We start from the raw sequence: 21,893 nt of genomic DNA on the forward strand, positions 1-21,893 counted from the left end.
TGAGCGGGTACAGCAGTCACATGGGTTGCTCATGTCCAATCCGGTGGAACTGAGCCTAGTGTTAAAAAAGCTTGCTGGATCCGCCCCTTCCCCAGAATTCGCGAATCCATAGACTAGGCTCAGCTGTGAAGCTCTGTAGTGTTCAACTCTCATTGTTAGAGGAAGAAAGGTTATAGGAAAGTAAAGAAGACACATACAAGGGCGGGAAGTGACTGCTGTACCCGCTCACCGTACGAGAAGAGGCGTTCAGGTAAGCAATCAACGCCTATTCTCTGTACTGAAGGAGCGGGTCCAGCAGTCACATGGGACATACCCAATAGATGGTCCCTAGGGTGGGGTTAGATTGCTATCGTGTGAGATAACGGATTGGAGTACCCTTCTGCCGAAGGCAGCGTCCGCTGAAGCGTAAGAGTCAATTTTGTAGTGCCTGATGAAGGAATTTGGCGAGGCCCAAGTGGCTGCTTTGCAGACCTCCTCCAACGGGGCTTGAGTCGCCCAAGCGGCCGAGGTGGCTGCGCTCCTGGTGGAATGCGCTGTAATGTTCTTTGGAACTGAAAGGGAGGCCGACTCGTAGGCCTTAGATATAGTCCCTCTGATCCAACGGCCAATCACTGTTGAAGACACTTTGGTACCCATGACTCTGGGGTGATAGGCTATAAAAAGTGCTTCTGACCTCCGAAAGGGTCCTGTGCGTTGGATATAGATCCTCAGCGCTCTGATGAGATCCAGGGTGTGCCATCTAATTGCCAAGGGATGGTCCCGTTGGAGACAGAAGGAAGGCAAGACAATATCCTGTGTTCTGTGGAACATGGAACTGACCTTGGGTAAGAAGGTGGGGTCCAGTCGCAAGACTACCTTGTCCTGATGGAATTGGCAGAGGTCCTGCCTGATTGAGAGGGCAGCCAGCTCCGAAATGCGTCGGGCAGAGGTAATAGCCACCAGGAATGCTACTTTAAAGGATAGATACCTGAGGGACGCCGATTTTAGGGGTTCGTATGGTGCCTGCGTGAGGGAATGGAGAACCCGAGGCAAATCCCAGGATGGATACCTGTGGACCTTGGAAGGTCTGAGGTTGGCTATACCCTTGAGGAATTCCTGAACTTCTGGAAAGGAACGGAGAGGCTGTCTGCGGGGCCCCGCTAGGACAGAGGAAATGGCCGCCAGATGACGCCGGAGGGTGCTGGTGGAAAGTCCTTGATGGAAACCTTGCATAAGGAAGGAAATGATCCTGTGTATGGGGATGCACAGGGGAGAAAGGCCTTCCTGTAGACACCACTGGTGAAACTTGGACCACGTATGGTCGTAGATTCGATTGGTCGAACCCCTTCTGGCCTTTAAAATGACCTCCACTGTATCGGGGTCGTGGCCACGCAGTTCTAAGTCTCTCCTGATAACAGCCAGGCGGTGAGGTGGAACCACTCCGGGTCTGGATGGAATGAGGCCCCCTGCCGCAGCATATCCCCGGAAACGGGGAGTCGCCAAGGGTCCTGGACGGACAACTGTTGGAGATCCGCGAACCAGGGCCGGCGGGGCCAATGAGGGGCGATTAGGATTACTCGGGCCCTCTCGGTGAGGACCTTGTGAATCACGTCCGGGAGAATTGGAATTGGAGGGAATGCGTAAAGTAGGCCTGGAGGCCATGGACTCCGGAGGGCATTGATTGCTTCCGCTCCCGGGGATGGAAATCTGGAAAAGAAGCGAGGGAGTTGGGCGTTCGCATTGGTCGCGAAGAGATCCAGAACTGGTAGGCCGAATCTGAGGCTGATTTGATGGAACAGGTCTTGATGGAGATTCCACTCTCCTGGGTCTATCGTTGCTCGAGATAGCCAATCCGCCTGGACGTTGAGGCTCCCCGAGATGTGGTCGGCTAGGAGCGACCGAAGATGTTTTTCCGCCCAAAGGCCTAACTTGAGGGCCTCCCTCATGAGGGCCTTGGATCTCGTGCCCCCCTGTCTGCAGATATGGCTTTTTGTGGCAATGTTGTCGGTGAGAATGAGAACGTGCCGGTTGGGAATGCGAGGAGAGAAATGCTTCAGAGCCAGGGATACGGCTCTTAACTCTAGCCAATTGATTGGCTTGGAAGCTTCCTCCGGGGACCACGTGCCCTGGGCTATCATCCCCTGGGCGTGGGCGCCCCATCCCGATAGACTGGCATCTGTGGTGATGACAAATTGATCCGGGCACCTGAACGGGGATCCTTTGTCCATGGCCGGAGACTTCCACCACTTGAAGGATCTGCGAACAATTGGTGGGATGACAATGCGACGACTTGAGTTGCTGTGCCCCGATCTCTGAAAGGGTAATAGGAGCCACTGTAGTTCCCTAGCATGAAGGCGAGCCCAGGGAATGATGCCTATGCATGACACCATCTTCCCCAAAAGGGAAGACAGGGATACTATGGAAACTGAAGGTTGAGATAAAATGCATGAAATTAACTCCCCTATACTGATTTTTCTCTCAGGAGAGAGAAAGACCTGGGAGGATTCTGAATTAATAACGGATCCCAGGTGTAAAATGGATGTGGAAGGTTGGAGATGACTTTTGTCAAAGTTGATGGAAAAACCATGGTCCTGTAGAACTGACATGGTGACAGAAAGGTCTGTTTTCACTTTCTCTAGGGAGTTCCCATGAATCAAAATATCATCAAGGTAACATAAAATGTGGATGGGAGACGCCCGGATATAGGCCGCCAGAGACCCCAAGAGCTTTGTAAAGACCCGAGGGCCGAGGAAAGGCCAAATGGCATCGCCCTATACTGGAAATGCCTGCCCTGAAAGGAGAAACGTAGAAATTTTCTGTGGCATTTGGCTATAGGAATATGGAGGTAGGCCTCAGTGAGGTCTAAGGAGACCATGAAATCTCCCGGGTGGATGGCGGCCAAAATGGATGATAAGGAGTGCATCTTAAACTTCCTATATTTGATGAATAGGTTCAGCTTCTTTAAATCCAAAATAGCTCTCCAACCTCCGGAGGATTTTGGAACCATAAATAGGATGGAATAAAAACCTAGACCCTTCTGACCGGGGGGAACCGGTTGAATGGCTCTGATGGACAATAAATGGGAAATGGCCTCCTCCATACGGTTACAATCTGAGGAGGACCTGGGAGAAGGGCAGGAAATAAAACGTTTAGGGGGAGGAGAAGTAAATTCTAAAAGAAGGCCTGTTTGAACAGTGTCAATGACCCAGGGGTCCTTGGAGGTGAGACGCCAATTAGAGGCGAAATGGGCTAGACGGCCACCTATGGGAATCGAGGAAAAACTACCATCTAGGTTTTTTTGAAGCCCTGTTAGAGGACGCTCCCCTTTGGAAGCGAAAACCTCTGCCCCTGGAGTTCCTACCTTGGGAACGAAAGCGGGGGGAATACTGACCTGGAGATCTCTGATAGGAAGCCGCTTGATCTTGCTGACGCCCTGGGCGACGAAAGGACTGCGTTTTGGTAGCCTTTTTGGTGGTTGGACCCAATACTTTCTTCTTGTCCGTGGTTTCCGTGAGGAGTGGATCCAGAAGATCCCCGAAAAGAAGGTCGCGCTTTAAGGGTCCCAGAGATAACTGCCACTTCTGACGTACTCCTGCTTGCCAAGGGCGAAGCCATAGGAGTCTTCTTGCCGTTGTAGAAGCTGCAATAGACTTAGCAGAAAATCTGGTAGATTGTAAAGTGGCATCAGCCACGTACTGAGCAGCTGCAAAGACCTTGTTGAAGTCTTGTTGACCTCTCAAGTCATCGGGAGGAATATGCTGTTGAAGTTGGCGAAGCCACAGAAGCATGGCTCTGGAGAAAAAGGAAGCCGCTGCAGAACTTTTAATGGCCCAGGAATCTGCGGTGAATCCTCTTTTGAGCATCTGTTCAATCCGCTTGTCCTCTGGGCGGAGGACTTCCTCTGCTTCGCCTGGCACAGCAGCCGCCGAGTGAAGGATCTTGACAGGTTCATCCGGTTTAGGAAAGGAAAGGAGCTCCTCATAGGAAGAGGAGAGTTTGTACAACTTTTTGTCCTTGGATGTGGGATTGAGCCCAGAGGCTGGGAAATCCCACTGCTTAAGTAAGGCATCTTTAAACAATTTAGGCATAGGAATTACCTCATTATCCTCCTGTTCCTCTGTGAAGTAAGGTAAATTCTCCTCCGGGGGATCAGTGGATGTGGAGGCCTGTTTCTCCTGGGCCGCCAATCCCGTAGAAACTCTAGCTTTGAGGAGGAGAGATTTGAACAATTGAGAGGGAAAAATAGTAATTGGAGAAGGCACCTTTATTTGGGATTCCTCATCATCTGAGAGGCCTTGAAAGGGATCCTCATCCTCCTCCATATCCTCATATTCGTCCTGAGAGGAATCTGATTCATCCTGAATAGGAGCTCTAACCGTTGGGGAAGAACCCAAGGGGCGGGAGGGACGAGGAGGAGGAGGAGGTAAGGGAAGCGTATTGATGGTAGAGAGTTTAGCATCAATGGCCTTGGATAACACAGAAAAAATAGATTGGAATTCAGGAGGTAAACTAGAAATATCAGCAGGAATGGCAGAAGAATCCCTGAAGGCCTGGGAGGATCCTGGCTGGGAGGAATCTTCCATAATATCTGGTTCCTCTGGACCTACTCCCCATAGGTTAGGTTGGGGTCTGTCTAGGTTTGGCTCATCCAGAGATAACACAGTGACCCCAGAAGAGGGCAGATTAGAAGCCTCTGGGGGGTCATGACTACTGAGTACTTGGGCCTGTACTTTCAAACGCTTTGCTGATTTGTCATGGATTTTTTGTAGGGCTAGGTCCCTTCTCTTCTCAGCCCTGGTGACTTTGTCGAGGGGCGGGCCCCTGAAGAAGAGGAGGCTGAGGCCTGGGGGATACTGGTAATCTCATCGCCTGTAGGCCTGGCCTCTCTGGGACCTTGAGTGGTGCCTCTCTTGGGAAAAGTAGCCATAGTCTGACAATTAACAGAAGACAAGGCTGAGCCAATAACTGAATAATTAGGGAGAAGAATTTCAAAGACTTCCCAAGAGGAATGGATCCTGCTCCGAGGCCTCGGAGCTGCTGAGACTTGAGGGCAATCTGGGCAAACCCAGAGTTCGTGTCCCCAAATACAGCGTGGCCAGCCTCCCTAAACTTTAATTAAAGTAACCAAGGCACTCTGGTTGGAGGCTTAGCCGGTGGAGAATTAAGCCTGAGCGTCCCAAAGCCCACTCCGGGATCCAAGCGGTGGACTGAGGCCTACGCGGCTGGCAGAAGGCCAACACGAGAGGCCTAAATTTAAAAAGGGCGCGAAGGCCTTCGCGCCGAAAAATCGCTCCATAATAGAATCCTTAAAGGGGAAGCGATCGACTAAGTCCAGGAGACTAAAACAAGCGTCTCACTCCGCAGGAGGTATTTCTTAAGCCCTTTAACAATAATACTATAATAAATCAATGAAGCAATACTTGCACCAAGACCTCCAGGCCAAAGGATTAAAGGAATCCACAAGCGGCAGCGGGGATCGTAAACGGCAAAACAGCCGGGGGAAAACGAAACCGCAACTTCTCCCAAAGGAAAAAAGCCGAGCCACAAACGGCTGGCGCTATTAGTGCAAGTAAACGAATAAGGATAAACAATTCTTACTACTTTTGAAGGAAAGATCGAAGGGAAGGTGTTAGAATGTTGAACGAGCTATCACAATACAACCGCAGGATATGCGAACTGAGCGAATTCTGGGGAAGGGGCGGATCCAGCAAGCTTTTTTAACACTAGGCTCAGTTCCACCGGATTGGACATGAGCAACCCATGTGACTGCTGGACCCGCTCCTTCAGTACGGAGAATGGAATAGCTATAATAGTAAACAATCTTGCAAATAACTGCATCAAGTCCTTTATTCCTATACCTGATAGTGATAATGATCCAAATAAATAGTGCTCCGGTAAATATAAATGTTAGACAAGTTTGCGCTCCCACAGCTGACAGTGATGAGGAGGATTTAGATAAGTTCTATGAAGATATAAGCAGTGTATTGAAAACTCTAAAAAGTTGATATCACAATAATCATGGGGTACTTCAATGCAAAAATGGGAGAAGGAAGGGATGCGCCTGTAATTGGAAACTTAGGAACCAGAAATGGTAAAACTGACAGATTTGTAGACTTCTGCAAGGAACATAGGCAATATGTGATGAATACTTTTTGCAAGTTACCGAAAAGATGCCTCTACACTTGGAGGGTGCTGGCAGATATATGAAAGAATATAGTAAGGAACCAAAATGTCTATTTTACAATAAACAAATGATTTAGAAACTTAGTAAAATCAGCAAAGACATACCCAAGCACAGATGTACCATCTCGATCATAATCTACTATTTGCCGAAGCCCAGCTGAAACTAAAAAAAGATGAAAAACCCAAATCCTTCTAAACCAAGAATTGACAGTGACTTCAACATTAAACATGGAGCTAAGATAAAAGTACTAGAAATTCATTTAAGAGAAACCAACAATCTATTAATGAAGATGTAGAAGTGAATTGGAATAAATTTTAAAATGCAATAGTAGACGTAACAAGCTCGAAATAAAGAGAAAAAGAAACAACAGTGTATGATGGATAAAATTCTTTATGTCATGAATGAAAGACGCTCTTAGAAAAATAAAAACAAAGAAAAATGCAATGTATTGCAGAAAACAACTAGAAGAAAAATTGGACTGGCAAAAGAAAAGTGGTTTGCAAAGAAATGCAAAAAAATAGAAGATATTCATGATAATTTCAACTTAAACAAAAAATGAAGGCAGTAGCAGGTGTCTACAAAAAGAAAACTAACAACTTAGTTGACAGGGGGGGAATCATTTTGGGTGAGGATGAAAAACTAAAAAGATGGAAGGAATATATTGAAGAACATTTTGAGGACACTAGGGATGATAATGACATAACAACTGCATCAATGGAGGATGTTGAACACACAATAAAAATAGCAAAAAGAAGTAAAGCCACAGGACCTGGTGATATCCCAGTAGAAATTTTAAAATTGCTGGAAGACAATGGGAAGAATTTTTTACGGCAGCTCTTCAATCAAATGTATGAAACAGGAAAGATACCAAATGATTGGCTAAAGTCAACCTTTGTGACAATCCCCCCCAAAAATAAATGCAAGGAAGTATATCAAATACAGAAGAATAAGCTTAGTGAAAATATTCCTGAGACTAATTCACACAAGAATATATAACAAAATTAGGAGTGTCTAAGTAACACACAATTTGGTTTCAGAAACAATCTTGGTACACAAGATGTCCTATTTAGCATTCAAGTTCTTGTACAACACTGTAGAGATGTCACTGACAGTGTTTATGTGTGCTTCATCGGTTTTGAAAAAGCATTTGATAAAAGAAGACAAATTAAAACCTGAAACAAGTGGGACTAGATGACAAAGACATACGAATCATACATATCTATATTTGCATCAGGTAGCAAATGTGAGACTAGGCCAAAAATACTCAATGATACAGAAGTACGAAGAGGGGGTCAGGCCCGGCTGTATTCTGCCTCCGCTGTTGTTTAATATTTACTCTGAGTCAATTTTCAATTAAGCACTGGAAAATATTGATGCTGGCCTCAAAGTAAACAATGTTCAGATCAACAATTTAAGATATGCTGATAGAGTTTTCTGCTTGTCAGTAGGCATGAAAACCTTAAGCTCCTCATCAAGAGTCTTCAGAAATATCTGAAAAATAGGGCTGGAAGCTTAACACCTCAAAAACCAAGATCATGGTCATCAGCAAACAACCCAGTAATTTACCATTGATGAATTCGGAAGGAATTCCACTAGAAAAAGTTGAAAGGATCATGGATCTCAGTGTTAATTTACATGAAAGCTGGGACATGATCACTGATGTAAAGACAAGGATAGAGAAAGCTTGAACAGCATTCTCCAAAATGAAAAAGGTCTTCTGCAGTGGCGAAGACCAAAGCCTAAAACTGAAAATCAGGCTTGTCCGATGTTGTATTTCCTAATCTGTTCTATGGAGTAGAAAGTTGGTATTTGACAGAAACCCACTAGAAACTAGAAACATTTGAAATGTGGATTTACAGATGACTTACGTATAAGCTGGGCTGACAAAATCAGAAAGGAGGAGGTGATTAACTGGCTGGGAAAGCTAACGGAAATCATCAAAGCCTTTAAAAAGCGAAAGTTAGAATATTTTGGACATGTGATGCAACACCCAGAAAAATACGGCATCCATCACTTAAGACTGAAGGCAAACGAGATCCAGACAGAGGAAGAACATCATGGCTTCAAAACCTAATGGTCTGGTAGGTTAAAACTCAGCAGCATTTTTTCATGAGGCTGTTGACAAAAATAGGATTGCCAACATGATTGCCAATGTCCGATGACAGATATGGCAGAAGAAGTGATTGAAATGTGGTGAGAAAAGTCATACGATGGAGTAAACAAATTTCTCACTTAGCGACATAAATTTTGGAGTCAACTGTGGTCATAGGTTGAGGACTAAATATTCAATTTGAACCAAGGTTTCCTGCTTTGGGGCTATACTTAAGTAACTGGAGAATAACTTAAAGATGGACCTTTAGTAATCTTACTATACAGTGTCTATGAACTTTTAGCAACATAGGCAATACAAAATCATGCATACATTTTTATCCAACTATAACATGACACCCTAAAAAGAACTTTCTGTCTTCAAAGGTTTGAGAAACTACATTTATACAAAAAGGACAAATTAATACCAGGAGTCTCTATTATTTGAAAAAGGATTTGAAACACTTACTGTAAAACAAGAGTAAGTAGTTTTATTGCTTGCACTGCAACATCATATTCTTTGTCAAGAGTCATAGACACAATTCTATCCTAGAAGGAAGAATATTTAGTTTGTAAAATTAAACATGCTTATAATGGAAAGTCTGGAATATTTCTTTAAAAGGAAAGGAGAGAATGAACACTAACCTTGAACCGACTGGTGAAGAGTTCCAATTTTGAATTCAGTTCTTTATTATAGTAAAGACCTTGCAAAGCTGTAAGACATTTCAGTCTCACTTCCCCTTGCTAAAAAACAACAACCAGGAAATAAAATAACAGTTCTTAAGTTTTTATTTTTCAACACTGGACAATATATTAATTAGTTTTGAGAACTCTGCATTTATACTGTGGTTTCGCTTATTGGGTCCATTTGTTAAATGCTAAATTACAATGGAAAAATTAATTTCTATATAAATTTATTTATTTATTCGATTTTTAATGCTGCCCTTCTCCTTAGACTCAGGGCGGCTTACAACACTTTTTAACAGAGCCAGCATATTGTACCCACAATCCAGGTCCTCATTTTACCCATCTTGGAAGGATTGAGGCTGAATAAATAAATGAAACCAACTACATCAAGCTGAGAAAGTTTATAGTTTTAACTGCACCACTTTCAACTTAGCCTTGAAACAGATTGAAAACCAAGACACTGAAGAGCTGCTTTTTTGGGGGGCGGGGGGACACATTTTATTTGGTTCTAGCTAGTAGAGAAATCCAACTTATGGTTTTATCGGGTACGCTCTTCTGTCAGATCATTTGGACAAGGAACTCTTGAAATGTAAAACTGAATTATTTCTCTCTTAAAAGTAACCGATTATTACAATGTGGGTAAAGAAAAAGGGAGGCGTCAATTTTTGTGCCTTATTTTCTCCGCTCAATGAATTGCAGCAGAAACTAGGATTCAGTGCTTTACCTTGTCATGCATTGTCCACCCCACATATTTTAAATAGCTGTCGTTGAGAAAGGCATCACTATACATCTTCATCCAAATTCCAATCTCTTCAATACATATTGCTCTAATCTCAGCAATTGCATCCCTAAGAAAAGATAATATATAAAGAAAATGAAGATTGTGGCGTTAAAAAGAAAAAAAATAGAATCTCAAAAACAACATTTAGACTTGATACATAGCAACTGAACTCACCTGTACCTATGAACAAACACACCCTTAAAGATCGCATTCATCATGTTTTCTATTTCATCCTGATTTTCTTGAAGCTGAAAAATATAGAAACTGCCCAATGAATGCACTGCAGTTTTACAGATACATGTTTAGGCAATTAACAATGCAAAATTAATAATTGTTTGAAGGTTTAAATCACAGGTACATGGCTAAGTCAAGAATTCTGGGAGTTAAAGTCTACATGTCCTGAAAAGGCCAGTTGGCCACCCCGGGGCTAGAAGACCCCTTTTGCTGGCTTTCATTTGACTCCATTTAAATTATTATTATTTATTAGATTTGAAGCACATTTAAATTAGCAAATATGCTAGTTTACCTCTTCCCAATGGTCAGGCAGAAGAAATAAAGAGTTGGAAATAAAATCTGTGTTTCAATTGAATCTCCGTGATCTGCTCCTTTCTTTTACTTGGTTTTAGTTTTTGGGACAACAGATCTTTACTTTTACTTCTAACTTTTATTTTATTTTATTTCTTTGGGGGGGGGGACGACAAATATTTCCCATAATTCCCTCTTTGTCAGGTAACTATTCAATTGGTGGGCAAAGGTTCTAACCTCCTTCCTTTTCTGCAGCAACAGTTCCAGTCTGTCGTTAGCTCGTTTTCCAATGATCTTATTTCGTTCCGTCTCATACTGTCGTTGTGTGTTGTCCATATTAATGCTCAAATTTAACGCCACGTTTACTAACGCGGTCATTAGCTTCATAGCTGTAAAGTGCCAAAAGGGAATGAAAATCAATCATAATGTATGGAATATAATCAACGAGTCTGAACAATGATATGGATACAAAGATGTCTTACTACACTTAATACAAATGCAGGAGTGTTGTTTTTTCTTCATGGAGGGGGTGGCAGATGGGGTTAAATCATGCTATCTTTAAGTTTCAAAAGGAAAAGTGGCATATAAATAAATTTTAGAAAGATTTTGAATAATTTCAGGATTAGAGATCCATTTTATATGAAAATAACATTCATAATGGAATATCAGAAAAGGAACACAAATAAAATTTAGTAAGGTTTTCAGTTATTAATTTATTTTATTTATTTATTATTTAGATTTGTATGCTGCCCCTCTCCGAAGACTCAATTTCAGGATTAAGAATCTATTTCATACAAAGGCGATATTCATTAACTGACTGGTTTAGCTACTTACAGAGAAGGGATAGGCAAGAGATTAATCACAATAAAAACTGAGAAGGAATACAAAATTCAGGCAACACTTTCCATATTTTATCACAGGAAAAGATATTCATGTCAATTAAAATTCACCCTATTACTTTCACCCTCTGGTTTTATTTACATTTATTTTATTTATCCATCTACTCATGGACTATGTAGGATCTTTTGAGAAGAAACATGAAAGTGAATTTTATTATGTTGGCTCAGTTACTAAAAGTCTTACGTAACTCTTTTTGTCTAAGAAGGAATGGAACAATTGTTCCAGGGCCAGTTATTACAGTATAACGTGCTGAACTTTGAACAAGTGGCTGGAAAGCACCCCAGGAAACTAGTTCTCATTCTTTTAATGGCTGTTTTATTATTTCTGCTCTTTGAAGATAGATATCAAGCTGATGCGTGAAAAGCTGGATGGCTTGGTCTTTGCAGTCTATTCCTCCCACTCCAAAATAGACTCATATCAGAGTTTTAACGGTGGTTTGAAGGTTCATCTCTTTCTGGAACTGTTTCATTTTTTAGAGCAGGAAGTAGTTTCTAGTATTCTCACCCAGAGGAAATCAGGTTATGAAACAAATGTAACCTGCTGAGTTTGAGAAGCCTGACATTTGCAGTTCCAGAGACTAAAAGTCAATTATAATATCCTTCTGTCCTTGTAAGGCGATGGCTTTTTAGCCACTGAAGGGATACTGGGGTGGGTTCTTGGCAAGCTACACAAGGAAAAGCTTGTTTGTTTGTTAAATTTATATTTCAAAGAAATAGAGCAGCATCTCTCAAACATTAGCTTTCCACCTGAATCACTTTGCATAGCAAAAGCAAGCAATTAGAGGCGGTATCTTAAGACAAGCTCAGCATGTTGGCCAATTCTTTAATTTTTAACTTTAAAACTACTTGCATTTATTATCCTTGTTTAAAAGAAATGGAAGAAAAGGATACATATAGAAACTTAAATCTACCCACCCACCTCACAAAAAACCCCAAATCACTCCCAAGTGGGTTTATCTTAGACTCTTAAACCTAAATATTTTTAAATGAAAATATTTCAAACAATCTAGAAGAATTTGACAGTTGGGATTACCTTTCAGCATTTTTTTAAAAAAATCAATGTTTTTACCTGCCAGTGTGCTAGTATGTCGAAATGCCCTGACTTGAGAGTCCGATAGTCCTGTAAGTAGTGAAATCACGGTATCCATCATGTATTCGTCATATATGATGCTATACTGACACTGCCGGACCAATACGCCAATGAACTCACAAAAACTGGATTTAAATTTCTTCCACTGGGGACCAGCCATGGTGAGCGGATAATCCCCACTGTCCTAGAATACAGAATTTGTCACTTGCACAAAAAGTATAGCATTACCTGGCCTAATTAAATAAAAGGATAAAAGGTTCTGATGAATCGAGAGAGATTTTATTCATCTTCCGCACGGATAAGTATGCCACAGCAGACAAGAGTTATATTTTAACTGTAATTCCACACACACACACACACACACACACAAAATATAATTTTATCCTTTTCTTCGCAACTGGAAGATAATAAAAAAGTTAATGTAAAAAAGTTAAAAATATGTAGGAAGTTAATGGTCGCTTAATGACCACTTCCAGGATAACGTGATCCACATTTCAATAGAACAATTCAGTTCAATAGCCTTTATTGTTATTGTACATCATGAAATTGGTTTAGTCTCTACTGGTGCAATCCATAACTAAGAAAATACAACACAACATGAATAATATAGAGCAGTGTTTTTCAACCAGTGTGCTGTGGCACACTAGTGTGCCGTGAGACATTGTCAGGTGTGCCGTGGGGAAATTAAACATGGGTCCCCAAACTACGGCCCGCGTGCCAAATACGGCCCATGGAGGCCCTTTATCCGGCTAGCTGCCTCCATCCGAACATAAACATTCCCCTCACAATCCCTCCAGCTATCAGAGTGGAGGCACAGGGAATGCACGTTGACCAATCACCTTCTAGGATTCATCCCAACCACTAGCAATGAACCAATAACAGGCCGCCTCTCATCCACACCCAGGAAGGTCCCCGCTCGGGCTGCTGCACACTTGTCATTGTGTGGCCACGACAAGTAGTTGAAGCTGCTACTCCTCCCCATGGTCCCAATTTCTAATCCTGGTCAGGACTGGAGGTAAATGTTGCCACCACCAGATGAAGCCTCAGCATCAGCTGGTTATGTCTATCATGATGGTGTATATAGATATTTGACCTTTTTCTTTTTATAAGAGGCCCCAGGAGAGGGTGATATACAATGCATCACAATGTTATCTATATTGTAATATGTATTAGAGTGTCATTTTGTATCATTTTGGTTGGTGGTGTGCCCCAGGATTTTGTAAATGTAAAAAATGTGCCGTGGCTGAAAAAAGGTTGAAAATCACTGATATAGAGAATAATCCTTATGTATGTAATGGGGGGGGGGGGGGGAGAGAGGAGGAGAGAGCTAGTCATACATTTCCATATGTACGTGGAGTGATTGTGATTATGTTTAGGAGCCTGACAGCGCATAGGTAGAAGCTGTTCTTAAACTGGCTTGTTCGGCTGGCCATGCTTCGGTGATTTCTGCCAGATGGTAAAAGTGAAAAAAGACACTGGCCAGGGTATTTTCCTGACGATGTCATCCAGTGGTGTTACAGGGCAGCCAACTCTCTACAATGCCTTCCTGTTCACAGCTGTGAAACCAGTGTACCATACTGTTATGCAGTATGTGAGGACACTTTCTATCGTGGCCCAATAGAAAGAAACCATCAGCCATTGTTCCACCTGATTTTTCTGCAGAACCCAAAGGAAATGAAGTCACTCTTGAGCCTTACTAACCACCAGGGACGTAGTTAAGACTGTTTGCAATGTCCCTTGGTCACATGACTGCAATATATTATATTTTTCTGCAGGGAAACCTACAAAATGCCACTAGAGTGTTTAACAACCATAGTGGTTTCCTTAACAGCTGCTACAAAATAGGTCCTAAAATTGGGTGCAATCACGTGGTGACTCTTTTAATGACCGTCATGACTTCTAACCATAATTCTGGGCTCAATTATGGTAATAACTTGAGGACTACCAGTTTACAGAATTTTCCAATGACTTTTCCTTTACATCCTGTTAATAAATATGTTCTTAAAAGGGAAGTGCTAAGTTGAGAAGATACTCAGCTACTTGAAACATTATCACTGTTGCCAATGAACTAAGATTTTTCTCTGCCCTCCAGAGTTAATTCTTCACCTCCCACAAATGCATTTGAACAAAAAAAAATTGCAAGAAAAGAAACCACAAAAACAAGATACATTTTCAACTGAAAGAACTAAAGTAACTACTCCAGAAACGTCTTAGTATGAGGAATGTTAAGACATATATAGTAATGAGTTTCGAAAATGTAAATTTAAACACGTCCATTTTACCTCATCAAACTCTTCAGTCATTTTTCGAATTATTTCTGAATTTTGCATATGCCGGAACATCTCTGCTGTTACTATTCCTACAAAACACATAATGAAAACATCATGAAATCTCAAAACTTCAAAGGGTAAAAAATGCTGTTTAGTCAATAACACTACAAAACAAAAGGTGTTATTTTATCAGTGAAATATTTAAAATACATAAATAAACATACTTAACTGTAAATTGATAATTCTACATATGCAACTGTTTTAAAAGTGACATACATTTTTTAAAATATGCATCATGCATCAGCAGGCTTTCAGTCTCTGAAAAGCCAAAATACAGTTGTAAATTTGGAGGAAACAACCCACCCACCCCCATATTCAAGTAGTTGAAAAGGGGGAGGGGAGGAGACATTATAAATGAATTGTGAAAAGTACTACAGTGATACCTTGTCTTACAAACTTAATTGGTTCCGGGACGAAGTTCTTAAGGTGAAAAGTTTGTAAGACGAAACAATGTTTCCCATAGGAATCAATGGAAAACCGATTAATGCGTGCAAGCCCAAAATTCACCCCTTTTGCCAGCCGAAGCGCCCATTTTTGCACTGCTGGGATTCCCCTGAGGCTCCCCTCCATAGGAAATCCCACCTCCAGACCTTTGTGTTTTTGCAAAGCTGCGATTTCACTGAGGCTCCCCTCGCTGGGAAACCCCACCTCTGGACTTCCGTTGCCAGCAAAGTGCCCATTTTTGCGCTGCTGGGATTCCCCTACTGGGATTCCCTTGCAGCATCACAAAAACACGGAAGCCTAGAGGTGGGGTTTCCCATGGAGGGGAGCCTCAGGGGAATCACAGCAGCGCAAAAATGGGTGCTTCGCTGGCAACGGAAGTCCGGAGGTGGGGCATCCCAGCGGCGGCGGTGGGTTTGTAAGGTGAAAATAGTTTGTAAGAAGAGGCAAAAAATTCTTAAACCCCGGGTTTGTATCTCGAAAAGTTTGTATGACGAGGCGTTTGTAAGGCGAGGTATCACTGTATTTTATTATGGGAAGTTCTAATTGTAATGGGATACAATACTAGCAAAGAAGGGATGTGAAGATTTTTAAAAATGAAATTAATATGGAATAAAACTCACCCCCAAATAGAAATCTTACCTTTGCAACCTGAGCACTGAATAAAAAAGTTGATGAGATCAAGGAGCGCTATATCTCTATCATGTTTGTAGGTCTCTATCCAATCATCCACCACAGACTAAGATAATAAAAGCAACGTTAAATTAGATGTTTATTGTTACTCTCTACACCGACACACACAATCCTTTTATACCCCAAGGCTTTCATGGTTGTCCCACTTCTCAAAACATTGTTTTTAGATACCAAAAAGTAGTGTATTGGTTTTTCCAAAGTAGTCTGATAAAATCTAAACCAAGGTTAGTAGAAGCTCAAAACATCTAAATCCTCATGTCTGCCTAAGGTTGATTTGTGACATACTTTTCTTTGTAACAGGGTTAAAATTTAAAACAGTTAATTTTAAAAAATGAAAATGAAGTAAATTGCACATATTGAATTAAATTTAAATCTGTCCTGCAACTGTTTACTACAGTAGTGTAAACACAAAGTTGGGTCTTCTTTTCAAATCAAATCAAACTACTTTTCAAATCAAATCTTTATTATGGCCATAGACCCGCAATGTCCACTTCTTTTCTAGATACAGTATAAACTAAATTTTATTTAAAACAACAACAGACATTTCAAATTAAGCTGCAACCCAAGTCTCAAACAATGAGGTGACACCCAAATAAATATACACACAAGTGCTTATCATTAAAGTCTATGGGACAACCAACTGCAGAAAGCCTTAGGTCTATACCAGCATTTCCCAACCTTGGCAACTTGAAGATATCTGGACTTCAACTCCCAGAATTCCTCAGTCAGCAAACACTGGCTGGGGAATACTGGGAGTTGAAGTCCAGATATCTTCAAGTTGCCAAGTTTGGGAAACACTGGTCTATACATTCACAAAAGAATAACAGAGTTGGATAGGACCTTGGAGGTTTTGTAGTCCAACCCCCTGCTGAGGGAAGAAACTATACCACTTTAGTCAGATGGTTATCCAACATCTTCTTAAAAACTTCCAGTGTTGGAGAATCCACAACTTCTGGAGGCAATTTGTTCCAATGATTAATTGTTCTGTCAGGAAATTTCTCCTTAGTTCTAGGTTGCTTCTCTCCCTGATTAGCTTCCATCCACTGATACTTGTCCTGCCCTCAGGTGTTTTGGGGAATAGCTTTCTAACACCTTTCTTGTGACAATCCCTGAGATATTGGAACACTGCTATCAAGTCACCCCTAGTCTTTCTTTTCATTAAACTGATTGGTAAATTAATTACAGCAACATGCGGTAGAAACTATGCTTAGCTTTAAAACCATGTTGAAGAAGCACTCTTCAAAACCATTATTTACATATTCCCTAAGAAATTTGGAATTGGAAGGACATTTTAAGATGGGAGTTTACTTGAAACAGATTTCATCCTCGTTCTCAAAACAATGAAGTCTTTGATAAGTAGAGGTACCTGCATAGCACTCTTGCCCATTTTAACGACTTCAAACAACATCATGTTTTCCACACCATTCTGCTGATGGTGCCCATTCATTCGATTTAGTCCGCCGCCTTTTCCTCCTCCATTTCCAACTTTGGCTTTCTCTCCCACAGCCTTTTTCCCCTTTTTGCAGGTCTGTATAAAGGACAAGCCGGTTAATTTCTTAGCAACTTAATGGGTAAAAAAATAATATGATTTTTTTATTTAAATAAATGGATATTATTTATTTATTTAACCCTGCTGTTCTGTTCGGGTCGTATGCGACCCGAAGCCAAGTTTGAGTCCCTGTAAAAAATTTTCCCTGCATATCTGAAACTTGAAATTTCATGCTGGTTCATCATTTCAGGGGTTCTCTCTATGAGAATTTTTTTGGGGGGGTGGGGGGCTTAGTTTTTGCTGGGCAAAAAAAGTTACAAATCTTATGTTCCTGGGTCACCCTGACCCGGACCGAAAACTCTTCATTTGCAGTGCTTATGTTTGGTCTTTTTGAAAGCTTTTTTCACTTGGAAAGTAGTCTGAACATTTCTGCACACAATGATATGAAAATTGAAATGAAAAAAGTAAATCTTATTGGTTTATTTTGCGGATATAATGCACGCCCCCCCCCCCCGTTTTTGTGAAAAAATTTTCAATTTATGGATAGTTTTGCTTGCAAAATGCATTCTATTTTACTGAAGTTGGTGTGGGATTGGTAGCTTGAACATTTCTGAATATAAGAAAAATATAAAGGAACTGAACAAAATGATTCTTACTGGTTTTTTAACATCAGAAATAAGGCCTCCCCTCCCCCCTCAGCTGCTTGCAACCATTTTCACTTTTTATTTTTTTATGCTCCAAATCCGAAATATTCTTTAAAATCTTAGGCATTCATTTACTCAATTTAACAATGCTGACCATCAAAAAAATATTTGTGGGGGTGGGGGAAAATTTTTTTTTCTGGGCAAAAAAAAAGTCACAGTCTGTTCGGGTCATATAGACCCGGACCAAAATGATTTTTTTTAGGCACTTGAATTTGGTCTTTTTGAAAACCTTTTCAACTGGAAAACTAGTTTGAACATTTATGAACATAATGATATGAAAATTGAACTGGAAAAATTGAGACTTATATTTTTATTTTGATCAAAAAGCCCCTCCCCCCATCCTTTTTTAATTTTGTGTCAATTTCTATTTTTTAAGGCTACAAATCCCTAAGGAATTTTCCCCAAAAAGGTTTGATATACTAAATTGAACATTTCTGAATATAAGAAAAATATAAATGAACTGAACAAAATGGTTCTTATTGGTTTATTTTTGCCACAAAAGGGCCACCCCCCCTCGGCCTTGCTGTGTGCCATTATTGTCACTGTTTATACATATTTGTCTAGAAATATTTGGAATATCCTTTTGAAAATCAACCACATTGTAGCCAGAGAACTAATTTTATGAAACAAATCCATTTTACTAAAAAAAAGTATGTAAGTTTGAAATTAACAGCATAATTTTTATATAAATTGAAATAATTGAGGCATACTTTATGTGCAAAATAAACCAATATGCATCAATTTTTCCAGTTCAATTTTCATATCATTATGTTCAGAAATGTTCAAGCTACCAATCCCACACCAACTTTAGTAAAATAGAATGTATTTTGCTAGCAAAACTATCCATAAAGTGAAGACTATTTAAAAAAAACGGGGGGGGCGTGCATTTCATCAACAAAATAAACCAATATGCATCAATTTTTCCAGCTCAATTTGCATATCATTATGTTCAGAAATGTTCAAGCTACCAATCCCATACCAACTTTAGTAAAATAGAATGCATTTTGCAAGCAAAACTATCCATAAATTGAAAAAAATTTCACAAAAACAGGGGGGGCGTGCATTATATCCGCAAAATAAACCAATAAGATTTACTTTTTTCATTTCAATTTTCATATCATTGTGTGCAGAAATGTTCAGACTACTTTCCAAGTGAAAAAAGCTTTCAAAAAGACCAAACATAAGCACTGCAAATGAAGAGTTTTCGGTCCGGGTCAGGGTGACCCGGGAACATAAGATTTGTTACTTTTCTTAAACAGAACAGCAGGGTTAATTAGATAGACAGTGTTCCCTCGATTTTCGCGGGTTCAAACTTCACGAAAAGTCTATACCACGGTTTTTCAAAAATATTAATTAAAAAAATACTTCGCGGTTTTTCCTGCCCGATGATGTCATATGTCATCGGCAAACTTTCGTCCGCCTTTAATAAAATTTTTTTAAAATAAACTTTAATAAAGAAACATGGTGAGTAATAATCTAAATGGTTGCTAAGGGAATGGGAAATGGTAATTTAGGGGTTTAAAGTGCTAAGGGAAGGCTTGTGATACTGTCCATAGCCAAAAATGGTGTATTTACTTCCGCATCTCTACTTCGCGGAAATTCGATTTTCGCGGGCGGTCTCGGAACGCATCCCCCGCGAAAATTGAGGGAACACTGTACATGCCACTCCTCTTTGAGGACTCGAGGTGGCTTACAACATATCAAAACAATGAGACATCATAATCCAATTCATTTAAAACAATTAGTTTAAAATCCAGTAGTATTAAAATCAGTCATTGCCATTCACACAATAAACAAACAAACATACATTACATTTGTTGGCCAGGGCGCTGTGGGACCTAACTGGTTGCTGGGACTCAACAACCCCATAAAAAGATTGAGAATGTGAGAATACACACACCTTTCCTTTTCCTGGTTTCTGATTTTTTCCTTCTATATCTTCAAAGTCAGTATCTGAAGAAAAGTGTGTTTCAGAGTCCCTGGAAAGACATATTTGACATACTTACTTCACTTTATACATGCTTATATCATTGTTTTGATGCAATATAATATACTCTAGACATGCTACATTCCCCTAAATGAGTTTTTCAATACTGCATTCATAGGAATTTTCTAAATATATATATATATATATTCAGTCCACAACTCAAATGAAATGAGGAAATTTAACTCCACTAGTTGCCATAATTCAGAAGTAAATGGAGGAATCATACGAGTTAATTTAAATCACAAGCCAAATAAAATACACACCACCACCCCTGCCACATACACACATATCTACAGTTTTACAAGGAAAAGCAAAATGAAAACTTTGTTGTGATTCTATAATTGGATATCAACCATTTTCAGTTACTTACTGAATCAGGGCAAAATTAGTTGTTGGTTCTTGAGCTGCTATCATTTCTTTATCATCTTCTGGGCTACTACTGTATTAGAAATACATTCAAGAATCAGTTGTTGATAATAGCTGTACTTTCTTGTCACTTTCTTCTATTATTGTAGTAGTCTATGCCTGTCAAAAACAATGTAACAGTTAATGGAAGTTGTCTAACACTTCCTGTGATTTGTTGCCTTATTAACAGTGAAACTATGTTTCCCCACTAACCTTTACTTTATTTTATTTTATTTAACCTTCTCTAGGTCTTATGAGCATCCCAAATGTCTAGCAAAAATATAAAAAGTTTTTTTTAATTAGTTTTGAGTTTTTCACCTAAACAAATGCTCCAAAATTCTAAAATATGTCATGGACATAATAACATCGCTAGAAAAATATTTCAATCGTCATTGTTTTAGTCCTTTAAAAAAAATATTTTCTTGAAGCTGCCTGGTAATTGTTTTAGGCTGGCTGACCACAATTGTATATAGAATTCCAGATGCAGTCACTTTGCACATGTATATAAAAGCATCACAATACCATTTCATTATATAAGTGCTTCTGACCGAAAGTGGTTTTATTTCCTTTAAAAATGACGGTTTCTATCTTCCTTTTCCCTACTTTCCAGAGAGCAAGCTCTCATCATCTTCAGGAGCCTTCAGAGTGTTTAATATTTGTGGAAAACGGAATTATATACACTTAAGGCTGAAGTACTATTCACAGTGATGGCGAACCTATGGCACGGGTGTCACAAGTGGCACACGGAGCCAAATTTGCCGGCACACAAGCTGTTGCCCTACGTCAGCTCCAGCACGCGTGTGCGCACCGGCCAGCTGATTTTTGGCTCACACGGAGGCTCTGGGGGGGCATTTTCAGCTTCTGGAAGGCCTCCGAAAGGATGGGTGATGGCGTTTTTGCCTTTCCCAGGCTCCAGGGAAGCCTCTGGAGGCTGGGGAGGGTGAAAAGCGGGCGTACTGGGTCTACCAGAAGTTGGGAAATGGGCTGTTTCTGGCCTCCATAGGGCAGGGAGGCAATTTTTGCCCTCCACAGGCATTGAATTATAGGTGCGGGCACTAAAGCAGGCATGATAGTGTGTGCGCACGTGTTTTCGGCACCTGGGGAAATAAAGGTTTGCCATCACTGTACTATCACATGACTGTGAGTCACACTGCAACATCAGGTCACAACTACTCATCATTCAACATCATTGTAAATTAATGGCTGTGGAATGAGTGGTTGTTAAATGAGGACTACTTCTATGAGTTGTCCTTGGCTTACAACAATTCATTTGGTGACCATTCAAAGTTGTAACAACACTGAAAAGGGTGACTTGAGACCGTTTTTCACAGGTACAACCTTTGAAGCCTCCCCTTGATAATACAGCATGATCAAAATTCAAGATGCTTGGAGACTGGTTCATAATTATGGCTGTTGCTATATCCCAAAGTCATGTGATCACAGCCCTCGTTCACGCACCTTCTGAGAAGCAAAGTCAATGGGGAAGTAAGATTCACTTAACAAACATATTGCTAACGTTAACACCTGCAATGATTCACTTAACAACTGTGGCAAGAAAGGTCACTTAACAAATGTCTCACTTAACAAATGTCTCATCTTCTGACAAGCAAA

At 40.6% G+C, this 21,893-nt stretch overlaps 1 protein-coding gene across 1 annotated transcript in view; it reads right to left on the minus strand.

Annotated features, from left to right (window-relative positions):
• Positions 1–20,399, minus strand: part of STAG2 (STAG2 cohesin complex component) — a 45,783-nt gene extending 25,384 nt beyond the window's left edge. Inside the window, exons 1-11 of the mRNA XM_070759887.1 lie at positions 20,248–20,399; positions 19,791–19,869; positions 17,064–17,225; positions 15,647–15,743; positions 14,516–14,592; positions 12,213–12,417; positions 10,482–10,633; positions 9,894–9,967; positions 9,663–9,786; positions 8,897–8,995; positions 8,721–8,800 (exon numbers count right to left, since the gene is read on the minus strand). Coding sequence (XP_070615988.1) covers positions 8,721–8,800; positions 8,897–8,995; positions 9,663–9,786; positions 9,894–9,967; positions 10,482–10,633; positions 12,213–12,417; positions 14,516–14,592; positions 15,647–15,743; positions 17,064–17,225; positions 19,791–19,869; positions 20,248–20,291 — 1,193 coding nt within the window. The 5' untranslated portion in view covers positions 20,292–20,399. The remainder of the gene's footprint in view (positions 1–8,720; positions 8,801–8,896; positions 8,996–9,662; positions 9,787–9,893; positions 9,968–10,481; positions 10,634–12,212; positions 12,418–14,515; positions 14,593–15,646; positions 15,744–17,063; positions 17,226–19,790; positions 19,870–20,247) is intronic.
• Positions 20,400–21,893: the final 1,494 nt, after the last annotated feature.

Source organism: Erythrolamprus reginae, chromosome 8 (genome assembly GCF_031021105.1).
Source record: "Erythrolamprus reginae isolate rEryReg1 chromosome 8, rEryReg1.hap1, whole genome shotgun sequence".
Lineage (NCBI taxonomy): Eukaryota > Metazoa > Chordata > Lepidosauria > Squamata > Dipsadidae > Erythrolamprus > Erythrolamprus reginae.